Source organism: Podarcis muralis, chromosome 16 (genome assembly GCF_964188315.1).
Source record: "Podarcis muralis chromosome 16, rPodMur119.hap1.1, whole genome shotgun sequence".
Taxonomy (NCBI): Eukaryota; Metazoa; Chordata; class Lepidosauria; order Squamata; family Lacertidae; genus Podarcis; species Podarcis muralis.
Genome location: NC_135670.1, coordinates 16,417,330 through 16,440,778, shown reverse-complemented (window position 1 = coordinate 16,440,778; position 23,449 = coordinate 16,417,330). Strand labels below are relative to the sequence as shown.

General features: G+C 42.7%; 2 protein-coding genes across 2 annotated transcripts in view; one reads left to right on the top strand and one right to left on the bottom strand.

The window, feature by feature from the left end:
* The window catches only part of F11R (F11 receptor), a 313,105-nt gene that overhangs the window by 194,661 nt on the left and 94,995 nt on the right, over positions 1-23,449 (top strand). The window lies entirely within an intron of this gene.
* LIX1L (limb and CNS expressed 1 like) lies at positions 798-23,126 on the bottom strand. Its single transcript, XM_077920319.1, has 6 exons — positions 22,638-23,126; positions 14,724-14,887; positions 12,891-13,031; positions 10,791-10,886; positions 6,656-6,733; positions 798-6,095 (listed from the first exon to the last, which is right to left on the bottom strand). Exons 1-6 carry the CDS (start codon positions 22,978-22,980, stop codon positions 5,853-5,855), a joined length of 1,065 nt encoding a protein of 354 aa, XP_077776445.1. The 5' UTR covers positions 22,981-23,126; the 3' UTR covers positions 798-5,852.

The window sequence follows — 23,449 nt, the reverse complement described above, 5'->3', positions numbered from 1 at the left end:
TGCGCCTATTAATCAGCTCCAAAGGAAATTGGGTGGAGCTTTTGCTCGGGAGGGAGGGCAGGAGGCATGCAGCCCGCCCCTCCCTGTGCATTTTGGGCTGGGGGAGGGGCGGCGATGGCGCTCTGCTGGAGGGGCGCCGGAGATTATTGGGGGGGCGGAGCCCCCCCAAACGAATTTTTGAGGGGGCTCGGGCCCCCTCAAGCCCCATGGAGTCGGCGCCTATGAAGGCACCCAAAAGCACTCTTTCACTGCAATAAAAAAAACCCATGCATTTAGGAAGAGTGACAAAGGGCAGCCATTCCTGAATGTCAATGCCACTCTAGACCAGGGGTCAGCAAACTTTTCCAACAGGGGGCCGGTCCACTGTTCCTCAGACCTTGTGGGGGGCCGGACTATATTTTGAGGGGGGGGGGAAATGAATGAATTCCTATACCCCCAAAATAACCCAGAGATGCATTTTAAATAAAAGCACACATTCTACTCATGTAAAAACACACTGATTCCCGGACCGTCTGCAGGCCGGATTTTGAAGGTGACTGGGCCAGATCCAGCCCCCGGGCCTTAGTTTGCCTACCCATGCTCTAGTCTAGACTATCAATCCATGCACTAATTTTGCAGACAGGATGATGTCTGGAGCTTTTAAGCTCTTGCAGCCAAATGGCAAAGGCTTATCATTAAGAAGGTGGGGGAAGGAAGAGAGAAGAAAGAGATTAGGCTCTAACCTGTTGACAGAACAAGCTTTGGGGACAAATCTAATGACAGAATTTCTAACTGGGGAAAAACCAAGGAAGCAGAGATTCAAAAAAATGCTATTTTATTGTATAAAATTAGGCATTACAAAATTAAGTACTGGACTTTATCGCTTATAGTAAAAGAAAAGGCAGACAGTATGTAGAACTATTTTAGGTATGGTAACCTCTGAACTAGAAAAAAACAGCATTGAAAACCTGGACAGTAGAAATATTGAGTGAAGAGGAGGATGAGGAGGAAGGCAGCTTATTCAGAAAACCAGCACCAAAAGGAGGGGATGTAGGGGATCAGGTTATAGGTGACAGCTGGGGCCTGCCCAGAGGCAAACATCTGTAGGCAGGTCTCTCCGCAAGGAAAATTCAAGAGCCACGTGTTTGGAAAGGAAAAACTCAAACCCTGTATATAGTTTGTTTCTAATAGAAAGTAGTAAGTGAGGCAAGTGAGACATTCATATACAAACTGTCAAAGGATTATTTATAAGCCAACTTTATAAATGCATTTCAACATTAATACTATTGTGTAAACAAAGCTGTATATAAAAATATATATATAAAGGACAAGACTGATTTATTATTTCAGGTATACAAACGGACATAGTGTGGAGGCCAAAATAATGCCACTTCTTGAGCTCCCTATGGAACAACTACCATCTCCAAATATCTTCTGCAGCCCTTTGTCTATTCTCCCTTTCTCAGAGTGGTAGTCTGAGCTCCCACAGCTATGAAGTATCTGTTTGGACGTCTGACTGCAAAGCCTCACTGAAGGACTATACACCTGCTTATACACCATCTGGCTAAGAGACTAAAGGCCCTCAGCTTCAGTAAGGTGATTCCCAGGTGGAAAATAATCCTGTACACATAAAGTTGTATCTAGGCTAAGTTAGTATGTCTACTTGAAACCAACGGAACCAGGTTAGTCATGACTTAACTTGGATCCCTCTGTGTGTGTGTCTTGTCCTCAGCTTCTAATGCCCAATTCAGAGCGTTCTACCCACACTTCCTGAAGCACCAAGTTCTTATTCCTGTAACTGCATTCCTAAGCAGCACACAAAGGACACAGAAGTGCATTAACAGCTGACACACCCCTTTCTCCTCACCCACATTTTGCAGGACTACCATTCTTTTAGGACCCAAATGCCAGTTGTGAGGAATGGTATGCATGTGAAAGTTACAAAAAACCTTGGGGAAGCAATCTGGTGTTTTTCCAGCTGATGTTGGTTCTAATATTTTGTGGCCCTAGACAGCAATTTCACTTTGTACCAATCTCCTATAAGATACAATTATAAGCAAGGGCCTGTCAGTTTTAATTACCATATAAAAGGACTCAACAATACTATCACAAACCATGTGTTGCTATATACAGCTGTCAGCACTGAGACTGTTTTTATACGAAATGTCTTTTGCCCTTTGAGTGCTGAACAAGGCAAATTGATCAAGGCAGCATCAATTCAAGGGCATGTTCTAGTTAAAATATAGTCCGAGTGCACAGGTCATCTAGCTCCATCATTCCTGGTGACAATACCCTGGAAGATTATCTTCTGAGATAGAAGAATTACTATAAACACATTATAACACAAAATGACTTCCAGGATGGAGTTGCAGGAAGCCAGGGTATTTTCCCTTTCAGTAGAAAGAATCAAAGGGATCCAAGACCTTTGTTCACAGTAAGGGTAAGCTAATGCCTTGCAAGGAAGTGGGGAGAAAATATATGGGAGACACTGTCTTCTGCCTCTCCTCATTCCCTCCAGTTAGAAACAATCTTCCATGCCCAATGTCAAGACCAGAAAGGCAACATCAAGGATGTTCTGATTAAACTCTTATTCTACCCTGTAAATAGTGAAGTGTTTTTAAAGTGTAACCATGACAATTAATCCCAAGGCTACAGGAATGCTGTTGCACATGGGTTAAGGTGCAACAGGTCTGATGACAAGTCAGACCCTGAAAATCTGGGGTAGGAAACACTCAAAACGGCACTAATGTTAGCCCAATACTCCCCCTTCCCCAATCACACAGTCCTACAGTTGTGCTTCTGGATAGCTCCCTACCTCCAGTAAGTAAACTACATAAAGCTCCGAGTCAGAATCACCACTACTGTTATTTTCCTTATGCAGTTTTAAAAATAAAGTCAATGCCATGTACACAAAAGATTCCACTGGATTTAGCATCAACCTGGAAGTAACTGTTACCCCCTAGTTCTGTGTTCACAATTAATAAAGTAGATTATAACCCTAATTTCACCTCAAATTACGCACTGAAAATTGGAAGTAGTACTGTTACTGTATCAACTTAATAAGATATTTAAGTGTTATGTGGTAACAAAATTATCTCAAGCAAGCTCAATTAGAGCTGCAATCCTGTACCCACTTAAAGGGGAACAAACCCCACTGAACTCAACAGGACTTCCTCAGATTGCACTGTTAATCAGGAAGATTATTCAAAAGTGTCACAACACAGCACTCTTGAGAGTACTAGTCCCCCTCTGTAACCTATTTTATTTCCCCCCTTTAATCCTTAAACATCACATTTTGCTAGTTCATGATACTGTCTTAGTCCCAAATCTTAAGGGTGTGCTTTGGAAGGCAGTTCTTTACCAGGCAGATGTGACAAAGTCAGACACAGAACACGCAATGCTCTCCTCACAGTGCAGATGAGTGATCTTGGCTTTTGGGTGGCTGAGATGATTCCCCCTTACATCTACATCAGCTTTCCCTCATATTACACGTGATCTGCAGAGCACTTCTGTCTCTGAAGCTTCAAGCAACTTTCTCTATATACATAGTCAGTATTGCTATTTAAGAGTCCTGCTCCTAGTTTCAGTCTCTTTTTTTTATATAAAAGTGCATACATATATAAAGTTTGTATTCTACAAATTTTTGTAACTTTCTAATGTTGCTCGAACCAAGAGACATTTCTCCTTGCAGCTGCACAATCACAGTTCTTCACTTTCAAACAAGTAGCTCTAGCTACTGTGTGACAGGCTAACTCACAGAGCACTCTGCCGATGAGGTCTCCCAAGACACAGGAGGCTGCTCAATTGGAAATGAACCAAAATAGCATGATTTGTGGACTGCACACATCACAGTTCACAGAAGCAAATCATGGAAGTAGACCCTTCTGAGGCACCAACTGAATCCAGCGCTCTGATATGAAGGTCAAACACAACCATAACAACAAAGTAGTGCTCCCCCTTTGACTCAAGATAAGCCTATGGTATCTGCAACACAATCAAAGGATTCTGCACATAGCTGTCAACTTTTCCCTTTTCTTGCGAGGAATCCTATTCGGAATAAGGGAATTTCCCTTTAAAAAAGGGAAACGTTGGCAGCTATGATTCTGCATTCATCCAGAAGCTGAAGCTAGCAGTGAAAGAAAATGAGTCAGGGCTTTTTCTTTTAAATCAGCTGAACACCTTAGAAACAACACTTCATCTATCTTCCTTCCCTGCAAGAGGAAAGGAGAGAGACGACAATACCAAAGGCTGGGAGCTCCTCATTAAGATTCATTATAAAGGGGTCATTCCACGCCAAATCACCTGATTTTAATACTCAACCCTGCTCTCACAAGATTGATACATGTGTTAGTTGTGGTTTGCGTGCTATGGCTTATTGAACCTACCAGAAATAAAATGACAAAATTTCACTTTGAATGGTTGGTGACCCTTGTCTGTGGCACTTGATACCATTTTTATACCTTATTTTTAAAGAGGCCACAATTAGCTTTATTTTGATACCAAAATAAGCCCAATCAGTTGAAAAATAAGCAAAACAGGAGGTTTTTTTAAACTGACGCAGGAAGTGCATTAGCCTAAATCATGCAAAAATCGTCAAAAATTCTCCTGCACCCAATATTGGACCAAAAAATCTTAAAATATTAATTTGAGGTTATCTCATGGGTATCTACACATAATTTTTTTTGAAGAAAATCTAAGTCGTGAGAGCACATAGCACCAGGTGATTTGGTGTTGACTCCTTTAAGCGATGCAATTCGTTCGTGAAGCGCAACTAGATGGGTTGTATTTTACTTATGAGAGAGAAAAGCAACCCAGTATGTCTGCTATGTCAGACATTGTGGTTTGTTGCTCCCACTTGTGCTAGGGGTGGAGTGACATGACAGCCAGCCATTAACAACAGTTTACACAGTGATGCGCAAATGCAGCCACTATGACGAGATACACCCCGTCCCTTGCAGCAATAGGGAACTGCTCAAACTCTGTGGAACCTTGCAATCAAGACACCAGCTAGAACAAGATGCCATTAACCAACTAAATAAAAACCTTAATAGTAGTTCGAGAACGGTGAAGAGGAGTGTTTTAAGTGCTGTGCTTATCAGGTGGCAAGGGGAAGAGGAGTGTATCAAACTACATAAACTGCAGGAATACATTTGCCTAACATACAGTTTATGCCTTATATTCATGGCAAAACTAGTATCCTCTTGGCAATGCTACATTTCCACTTAATACTGTATAGTACCTGGATAGAATTTAGGACTAAATGAGTATTAGTATATTTAACACTAAAAAGGCTACATTTAAAAATGTGCTCTATAGTGAATCAATAAGAAATTCTCTATCCCAAAGAGAAAAAAGATAACTAAGAATATCCAAGTACATTATAAAATCTATACAGAATTTTTTTTTAACAGAGGTTTTAAAAATGTGCAAATGGGCCCCTATTCTTCAAAAAGAGGCATCTGTGCACACTCTTTAAGTGATGTGATTCAGGTTAGAACTGAAGCTCAATTATGAACAAACTCAACCTGACCAAGTTTCAACATTCAGATTTTGAGATATTTCTCTCTGGCTGAAGTATATTGAAAAATGGTGTTTGTGTGTAAGTAAAATAGGGGTTGGGTGTATCTATCTGCTTGGCGATACAAGTTATTCACTTGCCAAATCTCAACAATCTACAACCAGATTAGACTTAAAAATCCAAAATCCAAACAGCATGTTGCATGTAAGAAAAATTTGAAAGTCAATTAGGAGAATTTGGCTGGACATTTTGCCCCCTTCAGTTTTGTAACAAGCTCTAGGTCATACCCCATTAGCAAGTTGGTAGTGAAGTGAGAGTGTAGGGAAGGGGAAACAGAACAGCTCTCTGGGGTTTCTCAACAGTTGGAAGAGTGCATGTTCCCCAGCTGGCCAGCTGCCAACATCAGAATGTCTTTCTTCTCCTTGTGGAACCGCAGCTCTTTCCCAGCCAGCCGGGCTTCATCCAATTCCCGCTCTGTTGAGGCCAGCTCCCTTGAAAGAGCCCCTGGGATATTTTGCTCCCGATTGACCCAGTCCATTGCCATCTGGTTCCTTATATCGTCATCGAGAGCACGGTGAGAGTAGTGAGCCAACACCTCCTAGCAGGAGGGAGAGAGAGAGAGATCAGCAGATGAGCATTTGACTGATGAAACTAGTGTCTTCCAAATACCAGGGCTGTGGAATGGAATGGGCAGGGACCAACCACAGAGGAACCACTACGGCCAGCCCATCTGCCACTGAGATGATGTGCATACTTTAAGCGGGACTTCAAAGAAGACTGGGCAAACAGAAATTGATTGGCACAGATAGACATGGCTAAGATGCAGTAGTGAGGGCTGGAGCAACAAGAAAGCTTAGGCAATCACTTCTTGTTGGTGTGCCTGCTGGAAAGTTGATCTAGCCAGAAGTCACTAGCCCCATGAAGACCCAAGTGAGTAAACTCAAATAAACTCTGTTGAAAAGGGAAGCTTACCCAGCCTGTGCTGAAGGCAAGTGGCGACATATAAAAGCCTTTACTACAAAGACGTTCATGGGTTACACCTGGGATCACCCTCCAATACTGCATTAGGAGAATCCACTGCCAGCCACATGAATCCCACACAGAAGACAGGATTGTCATTCCAAAGGTTCAGGAATCCCATCCGCAGACTCTGCTTACCTGTCGCGAGCACTGTCTCTCTCGCATGGCTTTGAGGCTACCATTCCAATGCAGCAGCTGGAAGACGGTCATCAGCTCCTGCCAAAGAAAAGCAGCCCAATTTTAAGCACTGTTTCAACACTAATGAAGCAAAGAGAAGGAAATTAAAGAGATGTCCACTGGTGGGTGAAATGCTTCTCAGAGGAAGTGTAACTAGATGTTCTGAGAGAGAAAAAGACACCTCCACCTCCTACTATGGCTCAGCTCTAAGGTATCCCACAAGGCTTCATCTTCCTCCCACCCACCCACTCTTTAACATCTACATGAAAATGTTGAGTGAGGCATTGTCAACATGGGGATGACACCAAACTCTGTTTCTCTTTTTCATCAGACTCTGGAAGCACTGACCAGTGCCTGGGGTGTGTAATGTACTGGATAAAGGTGAATAAACAAGGTCAATTCAGACAAAATGGAGGTGTTGTTGGTAGTGGATAGCTCATCCATCTATGAAGGTGGTGCTTAAATCTACTTAGGCAGCACTCTGTCTAATAAAGCAGGACCACCATTTGGGAGTGCTCATAGAACCACACTTGTTATTGGAGTTGCTGGTTGCCTGCTTCTGTGGCATGGAGCTCTAGTGCACCAGCTGCTACCTGTTATAGACCAAGATGGCCAAGCCTCAGTTGACCATGTTCTGGTAGCCTTGTCCATTAGACTACTGAAAAAGCATTGTACATGCAGCTGCCTTTGAAAATAGTGTGGAAACTCAAAATACAGCTGTGAGGCTGCTAACAGTGACCAGGCACTGGAAACCTCTCTTGATGGTGAGAAGAGAGGCACACATGCAGGTTCCCAGTCCGTTCCAGGCCCTAGCCAAAGTGTTGGGATTTTCCTTTCAGTCCATTCACAGAGAGGAGTCAGAATGAAGGATTGCCCTCTCTAAAAGAACTTAACTGCATGAGATCATATTTGGAAGCTCTCCTCTAAGCTTCCATCATTACAGACGTGGTGGGTGGCGACTAGAGAAAAGGGCCTTCAGAGTCGTGGTGCTCCATTTGTGAAATGTTCTCTCTGGGGAGGCTGACAGGGTGCCTGCCTGCTATGGTGTCGTTTTAGCAACAGGGAAATATGTTTTGCTTTTCCCAGGCCTTTCAAACTCTGAATTATAAATCCATGTTTATCGGCTTTATGCTGCTTTTAGACTGTGGATTGTTTGTGTTTTATTGTATGCCTTAATTATTTTATACAGTACTTTTGTATGATTACCACTGTCTGTAAACTACCCTGGGAAAGATTTTGACGGGTGGAGTATAAATACATAAAATTGGTGTCCACCAACCCCTCTCCATTCTCTAAGGGTATAACTTTCTCAATTTATAAAGCTTTAATAAACCTAAAATGTAGCAATTGTTGTACACAAAAACACTGTGGGAGATGGACATAGAAGCACAAATAGCAGATGAAAAGTGGACAGCTTTGTGGTCCAAGATACAGTTGAAATTGGTTTATGCAAAAATCGGAATCCTCATTAAAACTTCTGCATAAGTGGCACTATACACCTGTGAGGCTATCCCAAATATCTAGGTCAACCCTAATTGTTGGAGGGGGTGCACAATCAAAGGTACGTATTTCCATATGTGGTGGCTTTGCGATAGATATCATTAAAATATATTCAAAGAAGTAATGATAGATATCATTAAAATATATTCAAAGAAGTAAGAAAACCACTGAAATATATCATGCACTACCACTACTTGGACTTACTATCCTGTCTGCCTAAGATCACCCTAATTATGACCACTTAGCCAGATGTTGGGCTGAACTTCAATTCTTGGTACACCAGCGTATGGTCAATAGCGTTGGGCAAGAAACTAACATGTCAGGTCAGAGCAGGAAAGGACAAACACAATCCCTATTCCTTTTATAACATATGGGAAATGTTACTGAATACATTAATTTTTCAGACTGCGGCAGGAATCCACGCAACGCTCATGGGGAAATGTGGCATGATCTTTTTAGAATAATAAAAAGAAACTTTACAGACTTTTGTCATGCTCTGTAATAATCATATCGGAACAAGTTGTTTGTTGTTTACTGTTGTAACAATTGTTTTCTCAGAATATATCTTCTGTACCATGGAAAATAAATAAAAACCTTTTTTAAAAAAAACTGGTATCACCCAAAATTATTGGCAGAATTCTACCAAGTGCATTTGCCCCTAATAAAAGAAAAGCCAAGAGCCTCCTCAAATCTGTTGTAAGTTTTTGTATTTGGGGTGGGGAGAGGGATTGAGTCCCAGCTTAACTGTTCCCCAGCTGTTTTTCTCCAAAACAGTGTCATATAGCAGAGGGATCACAGCGCCATGGGTGAAAATCCCAGCTCTTACAAAGGCCTTTTGTATGTCCCAGGAGGCTAGCAAAAAATGTAGCATGATAGAGTTCAAGACAATGCAGGCCTGTTGCCTAGAAGAACCATTCCAGCTGCCTTGGGAAAATACCCTGACACTTACACAGAAGGACTGTGAAGACCGTCAGAGATTCTCATGGTTTGGGTCTTCTATGTGCATGTACCACTAAGAATCCTAGAGCTACAACACTGCATGAAGGCCAGCAGAAGCTCAGGCCAAAAACTATCCCATAAAACTCCCTCACATAGGCAGGCAGGCAGGTCCATAAATACAGCAAGAGCAGGAGGTAATACATAACCAAGTGAGTCACTCTGTATAAGCAGGGCCATTGATATAAACCTTGCTCTGCTAACCTACTGCAATGTTATCATAACTAGAGAAGGAGACATCAGCACCAGGGAAGCTGATCTGCAGTCACAGGCTGAGGCACCTGCCTTCAAAAAGAAAAAGAAAAAACAAATCTGGCTCCATTCCAGCCCCTAGCAGTGAAACTCTGGGGCCCAATTTTCCCTTGACATAATGTCTCTCTATTGTCTATTCAGTGTGCTGCTAGCACAGAGTGATCATCAGAGATTTCTTCCTAGACATACAATAAGCAGCGTTCACATTCCATTAGTGCACTTTAAGGTTTAATTGCTTAAGCATCCTGCATGATACCTCTGCCATTCACAGACACTAAGCTTTCAAGTCCCACTACAGTGTAAACTAGAGGTGGGGTTCTCAAACTGTGATCCATGGGCCACCAATGGCTAATGAGCTTGATTCAGGTAGTCCACAGCATGTCTGTGGATTTTGGTTGAAGAAGGGGGACGGCACATCCATCACATTAAATATTCATATTAATTATTAATTTTATTGCTTCTTTTATTTCTTATACTGCATTTTATTGTATTACAATGTGAATTCTACAAAATTCAAACACCATCAATAGGAAATAAAAGAAGCAATAAAATGAAAATGAAAAATCATATAGCATCTAGCACAGTGCATTACAACTGCTACAACAGACAGAAAAATAATTAAGTGTTCCATCACAACTCTTAGCAATTTTGAAGTGGTCCGGGGGGCAGGGGAGTGACAGAACTAGACAAATTTCTCTCCTCCTAAAAGCAGAATAAATACAAAGCATAAATTCCTTAAATTGTCACAAGATTGAGGATTTAGAGTTGGTAAGAAATTCAAAAGCCATCACTTCAGTCTACTGCCCAATCGATTACAAGCTTTAATCCCTTAAGTACCTATTTTAAAGCTAACTGCAGAGGTGTTAGTCTTAAAATATTCATCTTCCTGAGTTGTAGCAAATTAAGCCCTCTGCTGCTCAGCAGTGTGTGTCTGAACTGGAAAAAAATACTGCATTACTAAACCACTTGGGTTCCCTTTCTACTTTGCATTTAATAGGCCTTTTTTTTTAATGCAGCCTGACTGGTCCCATTATGCATACAGCACACAAGGCTGGAATGAAGGGCTGGCCCAACACATTTTGCTGCCTGTGGCAAAGTACAAGGCGGCACCACCTCTCCTTCCATGTACATAGATTGATCAGGCTGGCAGCAAAATCTTACTTTAATACTGGTAATGAGAATGTGTCTTCCATGGCGCCTGAGGGCAACGGGCTAGGTAGGACAAGGTAGCCGACATGGCACACACTCCTCTTCTTCCCCAACAACTCGCTGCAGCTCCCTCCCACCTCACTTTGCCTAATGGTAGGGCCAGCCCCGGAGGAATGATTAATCATATTAAAAAGAGTACCTGGAACTCTAACATGGACTTTCCTTTGTTTGACTCCAACATGAAGCGGAAAGCACCAATGCCTGTGCTTGGATTATCTGCTTCTTCTCTATTGCCCTGCAAGAAAGACAAACATTCAAGGAGCTTAGGGCAGACAGACCTCTAAAGAGGGTATTTCCACAGCATTTGGATACAAGCAAGGGTGTGATGTTTAATAGACATCCTTCTTTCTCAGACAGGGCAGCCTTGGTGGAATGCTCTGAGTGAAATGTATTTGTGGGGAAAGCTGTATATAAATAAACAAACTATGACTACACTGAGATTAAGAGAAACCGAAACACTGGCAAACTCTGTCTCTTGTCCATACCCAAAAAAGAGAGGGAAGGGTGAATTCACAAGCTCAAGGCTTTGCTCAGGCTCATTCCAGCTCACACACATAGCACTAACCCATTTAGCATAACATATAAACATAGCCATTTTCTTATGGTTGCAGGACAGCTGAAGAAAGATACACAAGCTATTTAAGAATGACTCTTACATCTCAATTTGATGGTTCACAAATAAGCTTCCTCACGCCACACAACAGGCATTCCAGTTACACTCACACAGAAATAACTAAACCAGAGTTCATCTAGTTTAATAGGCATTCACACTCCCAGTCCCTAGAACTGTGGCTCAGCAAGAGTATGGCTAGCAATTTAGCCAAACCCCCACTATTCACCATATTATGGTTCCTAAGATTATTTGGCGCTTAAATATGTACACAACAAAAAGTTTAGAGTGTAGATATGCAATGAACTTCAATACATTTTGCTGTCTTATTAATCAAGCATCAAGTGCTTACACTAGGCATTTAGAGTGGAATTGTCATACATTTTACAGGGCATCAGCCAAATATTGTCACCCTGTTTTCCCCCCTGTGGTTTTTCTATCCTCAGACTACAAAAAGTCAGGACTCCCCCCACAACCCATAGAGCAGTAGAGTAGTGCAATCCCTACAGGTGTGTAGATGCCTTCAGCACCATTCAGTTTGGTGTCATCTGCAAATCTAATGAGCATAACCTCTACCCAGGTTATTTATAAAGATGTTAAACACCACTAGGCCTGGGACAGAACTCTGTGGCACTCTACTTCTATATGTAGCAGAATGTATACATAGAAAAAGCAAATGTGTGGAAAGGCAGTTCCAATTCTGCTTGTAATTTACAGCAGAAAAGCAATGGTTGGGTGGTAGTTGGAGTCACTCCTTCTAGAAGCAGGTAATTAATGCAGAAGATATCAAACACAAAAATATATGAATTTGATTTTCAGATAAACAGGTGTCTAGTGTAATGAAACCTATGATCTCACAATTGCATAGCACTTTAGGATCCCGCTTACTAGCGGGAAGGTAAACGGCGTTTCCGTTTGCGGCTCTGGCTCGCCAGAGCAGCGATGTCACGCTGGCCACGTGACCCGGAAGTGTCTCCGGACAGCGCTGGCCCCCGGCCTCTTGAGTGAGATGGGTGCACAACCCTAGAGTCTGTCAAGACTGGCCTGTACGGGCAGGGGTACCTTTACCTTTACCTTCGGATCTTTATTCTATTTTTCCTCAACACTGAAAAGCTCAACATTATTCCCACTTTAGAGACAAAGGGTGAGGTGAGAGCAATTTGCTCAAGGCTGTCCCATAAATCCATGACAGAGGCAGGATTTGAACCCAGATCAAACATTCCACCCCCCACCATGAACCACAAAAAGAAGAGAGTTATCAGTTTTGGTTTTTTTTTAAAGTATTTCACAAGAATGTTGATCAGAGCTCAGAAAACTCTTGTGTGCTTTTGCATGGCTCTGGAATTAGAACAGTTTAGTACTCCAGAGAGCTTCCACACAGGGTGTAGTGAAAGTGTCAAGGGCAAATTAACAAAAATGCAACTGGGAGAAGCTCTGCATTCAATAGAGAAGAGAGCATGGGCTGGGTGGGTGTTTAACAGTTTATTTTGATGACATTCCCAGAGTTGTTAGAAACCTTGCCAATAAGGGTTTCCAGATGCAAAGAATTTCCCTTCCCATGGAGTCCTGATGCTTCCCAGCAATTCTGTCCCCACCAATTATAGCCGCAGGGCTTTGAAAAGCACTCACATTGAAAGATGCCAGAGCCTCCGAGACACTCTTCTCAATAAACTCGTCTGTGATTCTCCGGGACGGATGCTCATTGAACACTGAATTCATCAGTGCAATTTTTGCTGCACTCCTCCTGGCTTCAGCTTTGGTAGGACAAAACTAGGGGGCAGGCGGAGACAGAAGAACAGGGCATGCTTAAGAACAGGAATCACGAAAGCCAAGATCAGTTAGATCCCACATACTATGAAGTATGTATTTCTACCCCAAATTACTAGGTTGCAGCTATGCATGCTGACATGGTGCTCTCCAACATCCTGAAGTCATTAGGAACGGGCTCTTTAAACCCAGAAACTCCAGCCATCTACAATGCAAGAATTACACAGGCAGCTGAAGTCAGCACATATTATTTGGAGAAGGAAATACCACAACCGGGTCTGTCAACAAAATTAATTAGCTAAAACCAAGCTGTGAACACACTATTCTAAACACCCATTGCTGTTCTCTAAGTGGGTAGGCAGTTCAGAAACCAGGATTGCTTGTTTGGGATACCTGTTTTAAGCCCACTAAACAGAGCCTGGGTTCAGCCAAAAGTAAGGGCCACCCTGGACTTCCAAGTGTTAAGTCTGTAACCTACTGAAACTGAGGTAGGAAGGAAGATATACTGAAGTTTATGGCACAATGACACTTACACCATAATGCTTCACACACTGGTCTTGGACAATCAAGAGACTTATGATTTACTACAGCAATTGGATGGACTTTAAGGGATACTCCACACAAAAGCTTAATGCAGGCTTGAGGCTGCTTGTGTCTCAGTTTGTCTTTGTAGTATCCATCCGCATAACATCCAGCTCTTCTAACTGGCAGCCCACACTTTCCCCCAAATTTGGATTTCCCCAAACAGCCTGCTAAGTGTAAAAATGGAATATAAAATTACAAGTTACCCAACTGTGTGGGTTTTTATGTGTATGGACATGTTTTGCTGTGTGCTATCTATTGCCACACCCGCCACCTCCATTTGCACCTCACCCGAAAACAATCTAGCCATTTTGTTTCCAATAGCCCAAAGAAAAGGATGCAGCATGCCTATTTCCACCAGTTGTTGCTGAAGGAGCACGGGCAGTATTTTTCATCATTGTGGTGTGTGAAACAACACTATTTCCAATTTTTGCATGCTGAAGTCACATTTGCAGAACAGAAATCAAACATGCACACACCACAACGATGCTCCCATCAAGGACTGCCTGCTGGTATGAACAGGTAACACTGGTTTAGAAATTAGTGGCAAAAAACTTAAGCATGCCTCTACATACACACCCCTGCACATGGGGAAATTGGTTTTGAGCTATCCACCGTATGAAATAACACTCCCGTACAGACAGGCCACGCATTTTGATGAAAGGAATGGATGACATCTATCAAGCAAAACCTCCTAGGTGAGGTGACCTTAAGAAGAGACACCATTTTTGCCCAGTAAGTCACCATTAAATCCAGAACCATTTTGCTGGGAACAATCAAGCCCTCCCAAACATAATTAGTACCACTGCAAGAGATACATGCACATTTCACGTTAACAGTTGTGCCTACCAGATTGTGCCCGTGATGAATCACACACACATACAGACCACAGAGCAGCTCTCATATCCATAGGATATATTTGTAGAATTCTCTAGCTGCCTGTACTAGATCAGGGCTAGTGCCATGGTTGTGGTATGAAGGGAAATTTTCTGGCTTTGCTCCACTAAAGCCATCTGTACACAGCCTAAGGAACTTTTAATCGACCCCACCAGATCAGAGTTCCAGACCACCACAACAAAAAGTAATCAAAACATCTAGTTAACACATTCTAACCTGAAAACTGCCAAAACAGCTCCCCCCAGGCAATGTGACATAACAGACATAAGGAGGACTGTTAGATGGGACCATCTCATAAACCACCAGAGCACCATTTTTCAGATCAGCACCACGTGATTGCTTCATCTGCCAGAATTCCTGGAGAGCTTCCACAACGTTGACTGAAAATAGAGAAAGAGACATATATCATAATAGAGTATTTACACAGAAGGCAGCAAGAGGAATATAATCTACAATCATCATTTGCTGCTTATCATCCCCCCACCCCCAAGAGAGATACAAAGACAGGTTCAACCACGACCAAGGGTCAGCAGCCAAATCTGAAGAATATTGCCTTAGACGTTCAGCATCCTTGGGACATGTCCAAAGCTAGAGGGGGAAAAGGAAAGCCTGTGGTGATAGTTACTGAGTAAAAGTTATTCTAAGGCATACAATACTATACTCAGGTTGACTTTAAAAATGCCTCAAAGGACTTGTTTTGAGGCAGAAAAAAGTTTAGAGCATGAAACTGCAACTCATTTCCCCCTAAAAATAGGCACCCTCTTGACATTTAAAAACTAAGATACTACTGCATAATGCCTTGTGTGCTATTCTGATGCAACTGAAAATAGTTTGAGAGTGGGCAGGTTAAGAGCATCCATTAATAGTCTGACTGACCTGCCCAGACACACCTAGCACAATTCATAATATTTTTCTGTGCTAGATTTTGAAACAGACATACAAGAGAAAGCAAGCAGCTGATTCAAGATTCATATGTGGTATTTCTCGGCAAATTTAAGGATTTGGGGATAGCACATCATACAAGTATTTTTAAGATGTAAAAAAAAAAAAAGGAATTAAGAAGAGGAGGAGGAGTTTGGATTTGATATCCCGCTTTATCACTACCCGAAGGAGTCTCAAAGCGGCTAACATTCTCCTTTCCCTTCCTCCCCCACAACAAACACTCTGTGAGGTGAGTGGGACTGAGAGACTTCAAAGAAGTGTGACTAGCCCAAGGTCACCCAGCAGCTGCATACGGAGGAGCGGAGACTCGAACCTGGTTCACTAGATTACGAGCCTACTGCTCTTAACCACTACACCACACTGGCTCTCTTAAGCCATACTGGACCATAGAAAAAATATCAGAAATCCACAGAAGGAGAATGCCTTTATTAGGACCACCCACCTCTTTGGGTAGAGAGTTACAAAGCCACAAAAATAAAGGCCTTGTCAACAGAAAAGTTTCACTTGGTGGTAGAACACTGAACTGGGTCTCCAATGAAGAGCTATGCAGGTGGGCAGAATCCAACCTTCAAGTGCCCTAGTCCTAAATCATTTAGGGCTTTAAAGGAAATGAGCAGCACTTTGAACTACACTTGGAAATAAACTGTAAGGCAAAGAATCTGGTACAACAACCATGTTCTAGATCACTTTCTTTAAAAAAATGTTTTGGTCACAACTCTGCCACAATGTGCACCCATTAAAATTTACCGTATGTGATCTTTTCAAAGCGCAGCTCCAAGAAGAGCACATTACAATGATCCAACTTATTTTAGATATTTTTTTATAAAATGCTATGACCTATCTTTCTTGATAAATTCAAGGTTGATTCACATTACTAGGACATGTTTTATAATAGCTAAATCTGCCTTGCTCAGCAAAAGATGCAGCTGGTACACATGACTCAGCTATACAAAACCATTTAAGTCCACAGCTACCATCTGGGTACCAAGGAGCAATACTAAGATCAAGAGCACAAACACACATAAACCTGGCTTTTCAAGCAGAGTGCTATCAGCTCTAACAGAAGCTAGATGCCTAACCCCAAATCAGCTTTTCAGATAATTAGAGATACTATTGCCTTATTTCAATTCAATATCAGCTTGTTCACCCACACCCAGTCTTTCATCAAGCTCATTCAGGACTTCTATTGCCTCCGCAGAATTTAATGTAACTGGTGCTTGTCATCAGCATATTGATGGCACTCAATCCCACATCTCCAGACAACTTCTCCAAGTACAGTAGCTGCATTTAGATGCTAAGCAAAACAGAGGATGGAGGCAGAACACTGCAGACCACATTAGCCAATGCTGATGAAGTTGAGTAGTCAAATTCCAATAGCATCTTTGAAGCTCTACCCTCCAGGAAGGACTGGAACAATTGCAAAACGGTGTCTTCCAGTCCACCCTATCTAGGCAATCCAGATGGATACCATGATTTGTGGAAGTGCAAGGAGCAACAGAAATTGATTAAGTGGGGTGCATCAAATCTAGATTTTTCAGAACCACCACCATCTCTCTTCTCCATGCAAATCTACAGCAAAGAAAAAGAATTTTCATATTAATGTGAATTAGCTTGATTAGCTCTAGGAAGAAGAGACATAATAGATACATATGCTGCTAAAATAGTTTCAGCAAGATTCTGAGGAATGACTATTAATGGAGATTTTTCAGATTTGGGGTTTCCTTTATACACATGTGCATGCGCGCACACACACACACACCAGTTACTAATGAAAGGAACTCACAGGAAACCATAGACAATCTGTGCAGTATGCTGTATGGGAAACCATTGAATGCCTGGAATTCAAATGTGGGCAAGCAAAATTTATTTTTACTAATGTCAAACATGCACTTTCATTCCGAAGAAGACCTAAAGTCTTCTTCTGTAGTAGTTTGTCAAGCTATCACAAAGCAACCAAACCCATAATGCACAATCAAATATATTAGCATTTTTATGTTAGTATGCCTTTTATTTAAAATCCAATCATGCATTTACTCATGCATCAAAAACTGGGAGAGAAAATTTCAGGGCTGGGTCAATTTAACTGTTAAAAGTAGCCCATCAGCTGAACTAAATACCCCTGTGGTAAATAAACATTCTAGATTTATGTTATGATGCTTGAAATCAACAGTTGGATAATCTGGTGCCGACGGATGGCATAAGTCACCCATGGACAGAAGGATGTATATTGCACTGTAATGCCCCCACTCCCATGCATGCAGTGTGAGAGAGTATATGGGTGGTATTCAGTGCTAGTCCTACTCAGAGTATACCAACTGAAGTCAACAGATATGACTTAGGTTCATTAATTGCAACAGGTCTACCCAGTAGGACTTAGCTGAATACACACCAAATGAAACAATAGCATTCTAGCTCAGTGTGGAAATGGCTATGGCCAAACAGAGCGAATAGTCTTTAGTAATACTGCTCACTATGCTTCTAAGAATTGTCTGCAAGTGTTTCTTCTCTCAGAATTGGTCATTAGCTTGCCCTCTTCTCCCAGTGAACCCCTACATTATTTATCTAGAATCTTCATGACACAATATCAATTTATCATGTGTCAAGAAAGCAACCAACCGGTTTGTGTCTGTTTGCGATGTTTGAAAGCAGCGAAAATGGTATTTTGTAGCCAGAGCATGGGTGTTCTATTCTCAGCCCAGACAAGATCCCATTACACACTGTCCCCTTTGTACTGCAAAGTGTTGTGTTTGTGAAAGCATGAGGCCAGACAGTGGATAATTATGCTAAGCAGCCGCACTCCTTGACTAAAATTAGTACATCCCTAGAAGATGGAAACCAGCATTAGCAGACTAAGTACAAATAGTATGAATATTTTGGTTAGAAAAGATACAACAAAATAGTTTCATATTTAAGACTGCAAAAATGCATGAGCTTAGAAACAAAGTCCTGTTTTGTATTTTAATATAATATGTAGAAACAGCAGTGTTATTGTTTTAAAGTTATGGTTTAAAAGTGAATATGATCTGAGAGAGTGAGAGTGTTTGTGGCAATACTGCACAACACAGATTAATTACCGAAGCGATACTTTTCAATCTGTCAAAATATATTAATCCACTATGAAGATGGAATTCATTCTGCAATATCTAAGGGTCAATGCTTTCTTGGTCACCAGCATTCTTAAGAACCCCATTAATGTGACATCTTAAAAAAAGACAAAAACTGTGTGTAGGCTGTAGCGCTTCTCCTAGACCACTTTACTAACTCGTATTTTAAATAAATGCAGCCTAGAGGTTCTGATTTTAAAAGGAAGATGGAAAAGCCCAAGGAAAAATAAAATAATTATTTTGGCTAGAAACATTTGAAAAAGCAAGCAATGATGTCTAATATGTCCAGGTTTCCATGAAGAATTGGCTGAGCCTTTCCTCAAAGTATGCAAACACCGCATAGGAGATAAAAAGCTTAACGAAGAACAGCTTTCCAGAGGCTGCTTACTGGCTCCAACAAGACTATGGAAAAGCAATGCTGTCCAAAGCACTGTGGAAATGAAGCTGGCTTATGTTAGAATGGAAGTGTGCTTAAAGATTACAACAGGAGCCACTGTCCACACTAGTCTTTACAGTTGGTTTTACACAGTTGTCTTTGGTCCTCGGGAGAAAATTGTTACTTCAGTTCTACCTCAGGCTTGGAGCACATATAAACAGTATGAGCTGCTGCTCTAGGATGTCTTCCCAACTTCTACAAGCTAATTTGTACAAGACTATGCTTATGTATACACAGGTAATCTGAAGACTCTGTATGTAGTCCTTCAGAATATAGGGAAATAATTGAAGAGAGAACAATTACTTGTGAGCTGAAGGAAAAGCTAGAGGCAATATGCTAAGTAAAGCAAGTATGCTACACGAATCTCCTTAACTGCTGGTTCAGAAGTAGTATCAGACATTTCAATGCCAGGGTTCACAAATATTTGGGTCTAACAGAATGCTATTCTCAATCAGCACCCATGTACCGTATTAATACTAGCTGTTTTTTTATAAGACTGGAATTTACTGAGCAGCAAAAAAGAAAAAAAAGAAAGTCAAAACAAAACACAAAGCCTACACAGATTTGGATAGTAAAAAGAAACCCAAGTTTATGTTAATTGAAATGAGAACCCACTCCATAAATACAAACAGCTAGTGTGACTAGTAACTGTGAATTTGCCCAACTCCCTCTATTTTCTTCCCTATTCTCACAAAGAGATCCTCTAGTTTCAACTTAGCTAAGTGTTTCCAGGTTGATACTTTTAGGCTTAATAAAGCCCAATCAGATTGCTATCCATTCTCACATTGTCTCAGAAGAGGGAGAGGAGAGGACAAATAGAGACCTCTTTCACACACACCCCTAATTTACTTCCTCCAGTATTTCAAATGCTCTTGCTTTCTGGAAAGAGCAGACTGAGTTATCCATGTACTGCACTAGGACACCAAGTGCTCTACATAGAAATGCATTTGAAGAGAAAACAGAAAATTCAACCAATACACAATGCAATCATTGGTTGGAGCCAGGCAGTTTGAAGTTTGAACACCAATGCTGTACCATTTGCTCTGTATAGCAATGTATTTCTAGATCCAGTTCATTGAACTCCAAACAACCTTTAAAGCCCTGAATGGTTTGGGCTTGGGTTACCTTACGAACTTGCCATACCCTAACGTATGTTGGATGCCCTGTTGAGAATACAGAAATGCCACATCTTACAGGTGGTGGACTGCAGTTCAGCAGCAAAAACAATGCCAATCTTAAACAGGAAACTTCAGCACAGCCATAAAAACCTACCTATTACCCTTGCCCTCCAGAACTTTCAGACTACAACTGTGCTGACTGGGGCTGCCCAGAGTGATTGTTCAAAACCCCCTTTCATTGCATTTCACTGAAAGAAATTATATTTCAAAGGCCTCAACAAGTACAAAAAGCAGCAGTTCATTTTTACATTTCCTACCTGAGAGTGAAGACGTTTACAGTCAGACCACTGGCTGTTATTTATATCCACTGTTTATGGCCTTGGATCACATACTCTAGTCCCTACCTTGTGTATGACAGCACATCTGACTTGCATATTAAATAGGAAAGAGTAAATGATTCCACATGGCCTCAAAGCCTTTCAGAGCCAGGAAAGCAGTGTTGTGCTCAAGTCACAGATTGCCTGCCAAGCATTTGCTGCTTAGAACCTGCAAGGCGGCGTCTACTGGGCCTGCTGCTGCTGTAAGCCAACATCTGACACCCCAAGTGGCCACAAAGTCTCCCCATTTGGAGCAGAGGAAAACATTTTTCCACATAGATGTTTGCAAAAACTCATTTTAACTGCTCCTTTCCTGCATTTCATAAGCCAACCAAACAGGTCTTGAAGTTGGCCCATTTTGAGGCTACCCTGGAGTATGTTCACAATTAGGGCCCTCGGTACTATCCCAGAACAAAAAAAAATGTAGTAGGCTAGAAAACATTTCCCAAAACAGACAAGAAGAACCTGGGCCCCATTTCATCCAAAAACAGGGACAAAACATTGCTAAAAAATACAGCCAATCTGAAAAAAAGGATGGGAGGGAACAGGATTCGCCATTATTGATGGGAAGCTTTCTCAGGGCAGGGGAAGACCCCTTCATTTAACATTAGCTGAAAACAAACATTCTAGACATCTACCCTATGGTTGGACTTAACATAAGCCACATCAGACTACAGAAGAAACAATGGTTGCTTCAGATGTATAGGATTCAAATAGCTTATTTTTACTTCAAATAGTTAGAAGCCAAAAATGCTAACTTCCGTACTTAAAATAAATCAATGAACAAATAAAATTCTCAGCGGGGAACCAAGCAATCTTAGCAAGCAATCAATGGCTGGAGATGGGAAGAAGAGGGCCTCTCTACCCAGAACTGCAGGTGCACAACACCTGTACCAACACCCCCCCCCAATTACTGTCGTCCCTCGCCAAGATTCCCCGACGCAAGAATCCACACCACTGGGGCTCCCCAGTTCACCAGACCACAACACTCCCTTACTGAAATCCACAGGACAATTTTCCTTCAGTAGTCAGTTGCCTGTCACCAAAGAAAGAAACTCAGCTCACCGTTTAAATGTAAACAGCTGACTAGTAAAAAGTCATTTTTTTGCTCAGAGGCATTTTGACTTCATTTCTTACATTTCTATCTCACTTTTCCTCTAAGAAGCTCTAGGTATTCTGCAAGTCTTCTCCCTTGTTCTGCTTTACTTATTTTTTGTTTCATAAAAATTATACGTACACTGCTTGACTGGTTTAAAAAGAAAGCAATAACCTGCAAAGCAGTTTACAGAAAAACACACCAAATTATCAGCTACCGGTATTTAAAATGCTAAAAAATAACAAACAAACAATAAGCTAAAAACAGATTAAAACACACATCAACATTCCTACATATCTAAATAGGCTTATCTAAACTTTTTATGCTGTGAACCACCCCGAGATCTATGGATGAAGGGCAGTATATAAATGTAATCTATAATAATAATAAAGAATGACTATAAACAAAATCATTTTTAATGATAATAATAATTTATTATTTATACCCTGCCTGACGGGGTTTCCCCAGCCACTCTAGGCAGCTCCTAACAGAATATTAAAAACACAATAAAACCTCATACGTTAAAAACTTCCCTAAAGGGCTGCCTTCAGATGTCTTCTAAAAGTCAGATAGTTGTCAGATAGCAGGCACCAAAATGAGTGCAATGAAGTTTTCTGCCTGATGTCACATCAGCACTGCAAGGCAGGCTGCAGTTAAGAGAAGGCAACTGAATTCTGCACATGCTTCAGCCCTCACTTCTAAAAAGCTGTCCATCAGAAGAGACAGGACCACTCCACATGCTTACTACAGTCTTTTCTAAAAAGCTGGCTAATGGGAAGGCGGGACCATTTTTCCTCAGGGATACATTCGACCTCGTTCCTTACATTTTTCACCCCACTTTTCCTCCTAGAAACTCTGGGCCTTCTATAAGGCTCCTCCCCGGCCGCCTTTATCCTTACAACAACAAAACAACTCTGCCAGGTAGGCTAGGCTAAGCTAAGTTTATGACACGGTAACTGCTCCCGCTATGCGAGCCTGGATGGGTGAGGCAGGCACTCTGCACACGCCCAGAGGCGAAAAGCAGATAACGGTGGCCGAGGCAGCCCTTCATCCTCACCGCGGCCGTAGCCTTGCGTGTGCTTGGCGAAGCTCCTGACGACGGCCTCGACGGCCTCCCTCAGCACGGCGGGCGGACCCGTCGCCGCGGCTCCCGGGGGGCTGGATCCGGCTGTCACGCCCGGCAAGAGCGACGGCGGGAGAGGCGGCAGCGGGGGCGGGGGCGGCGGGGGAGGCCCCAGGGTGAGCGACAGCCCGAGCGGCGGCGGGGGCGGCGGCAGCGGCGGCGGGGGAGCCGAGGCAACCGCCAGGGACGCTCCCGCCGTCACGCCAGGCCGCAGCGAGCGCAGCGTGCCCCCAACGCCCGGCTGCAGCCGCTGCACGCGCAGCGACTCCATCATCATGGCGAGCGCGGAGGCGTCGGCGGCCCGTCGAGCGACTGAGGGGCGAAAGAAATGCTCGGCCCCCGTCCCCTCATGCCAAAGTGTCCGTCACCGAAACGGGGGAGGCGCCCGAGCTAAGGGCTCAGCCAATGGGAGCGCCCTCCACGAGCCAGGAGGCGGGGCTTCGGCTCCGTCGCGGTCGCGAACACCTCAGGAGCGGAGGCAGAGGATGGAGCAGGAGGGGCTGACGAATGACAGCTCGGCCGGAGCGGGGGAGGTGCCTGAGCTGAGGACTCAGCCAATGGAAATGCAAGGTCCCCAAGCTAGGAGGCGGGGGTATTGGGAGGGGTTTCCTCCAATCGCCGTCGTGAACACCTCAGGGGGGGGAGGAGCCGGGAGGCCGGCGAATGGCTGCCCAGCTTGGGTGGGTAAAGAGAAGGCCGACCCAGCCTCTTAGGATCAGCCAATGAGAACCGTGCGAACCATGGCA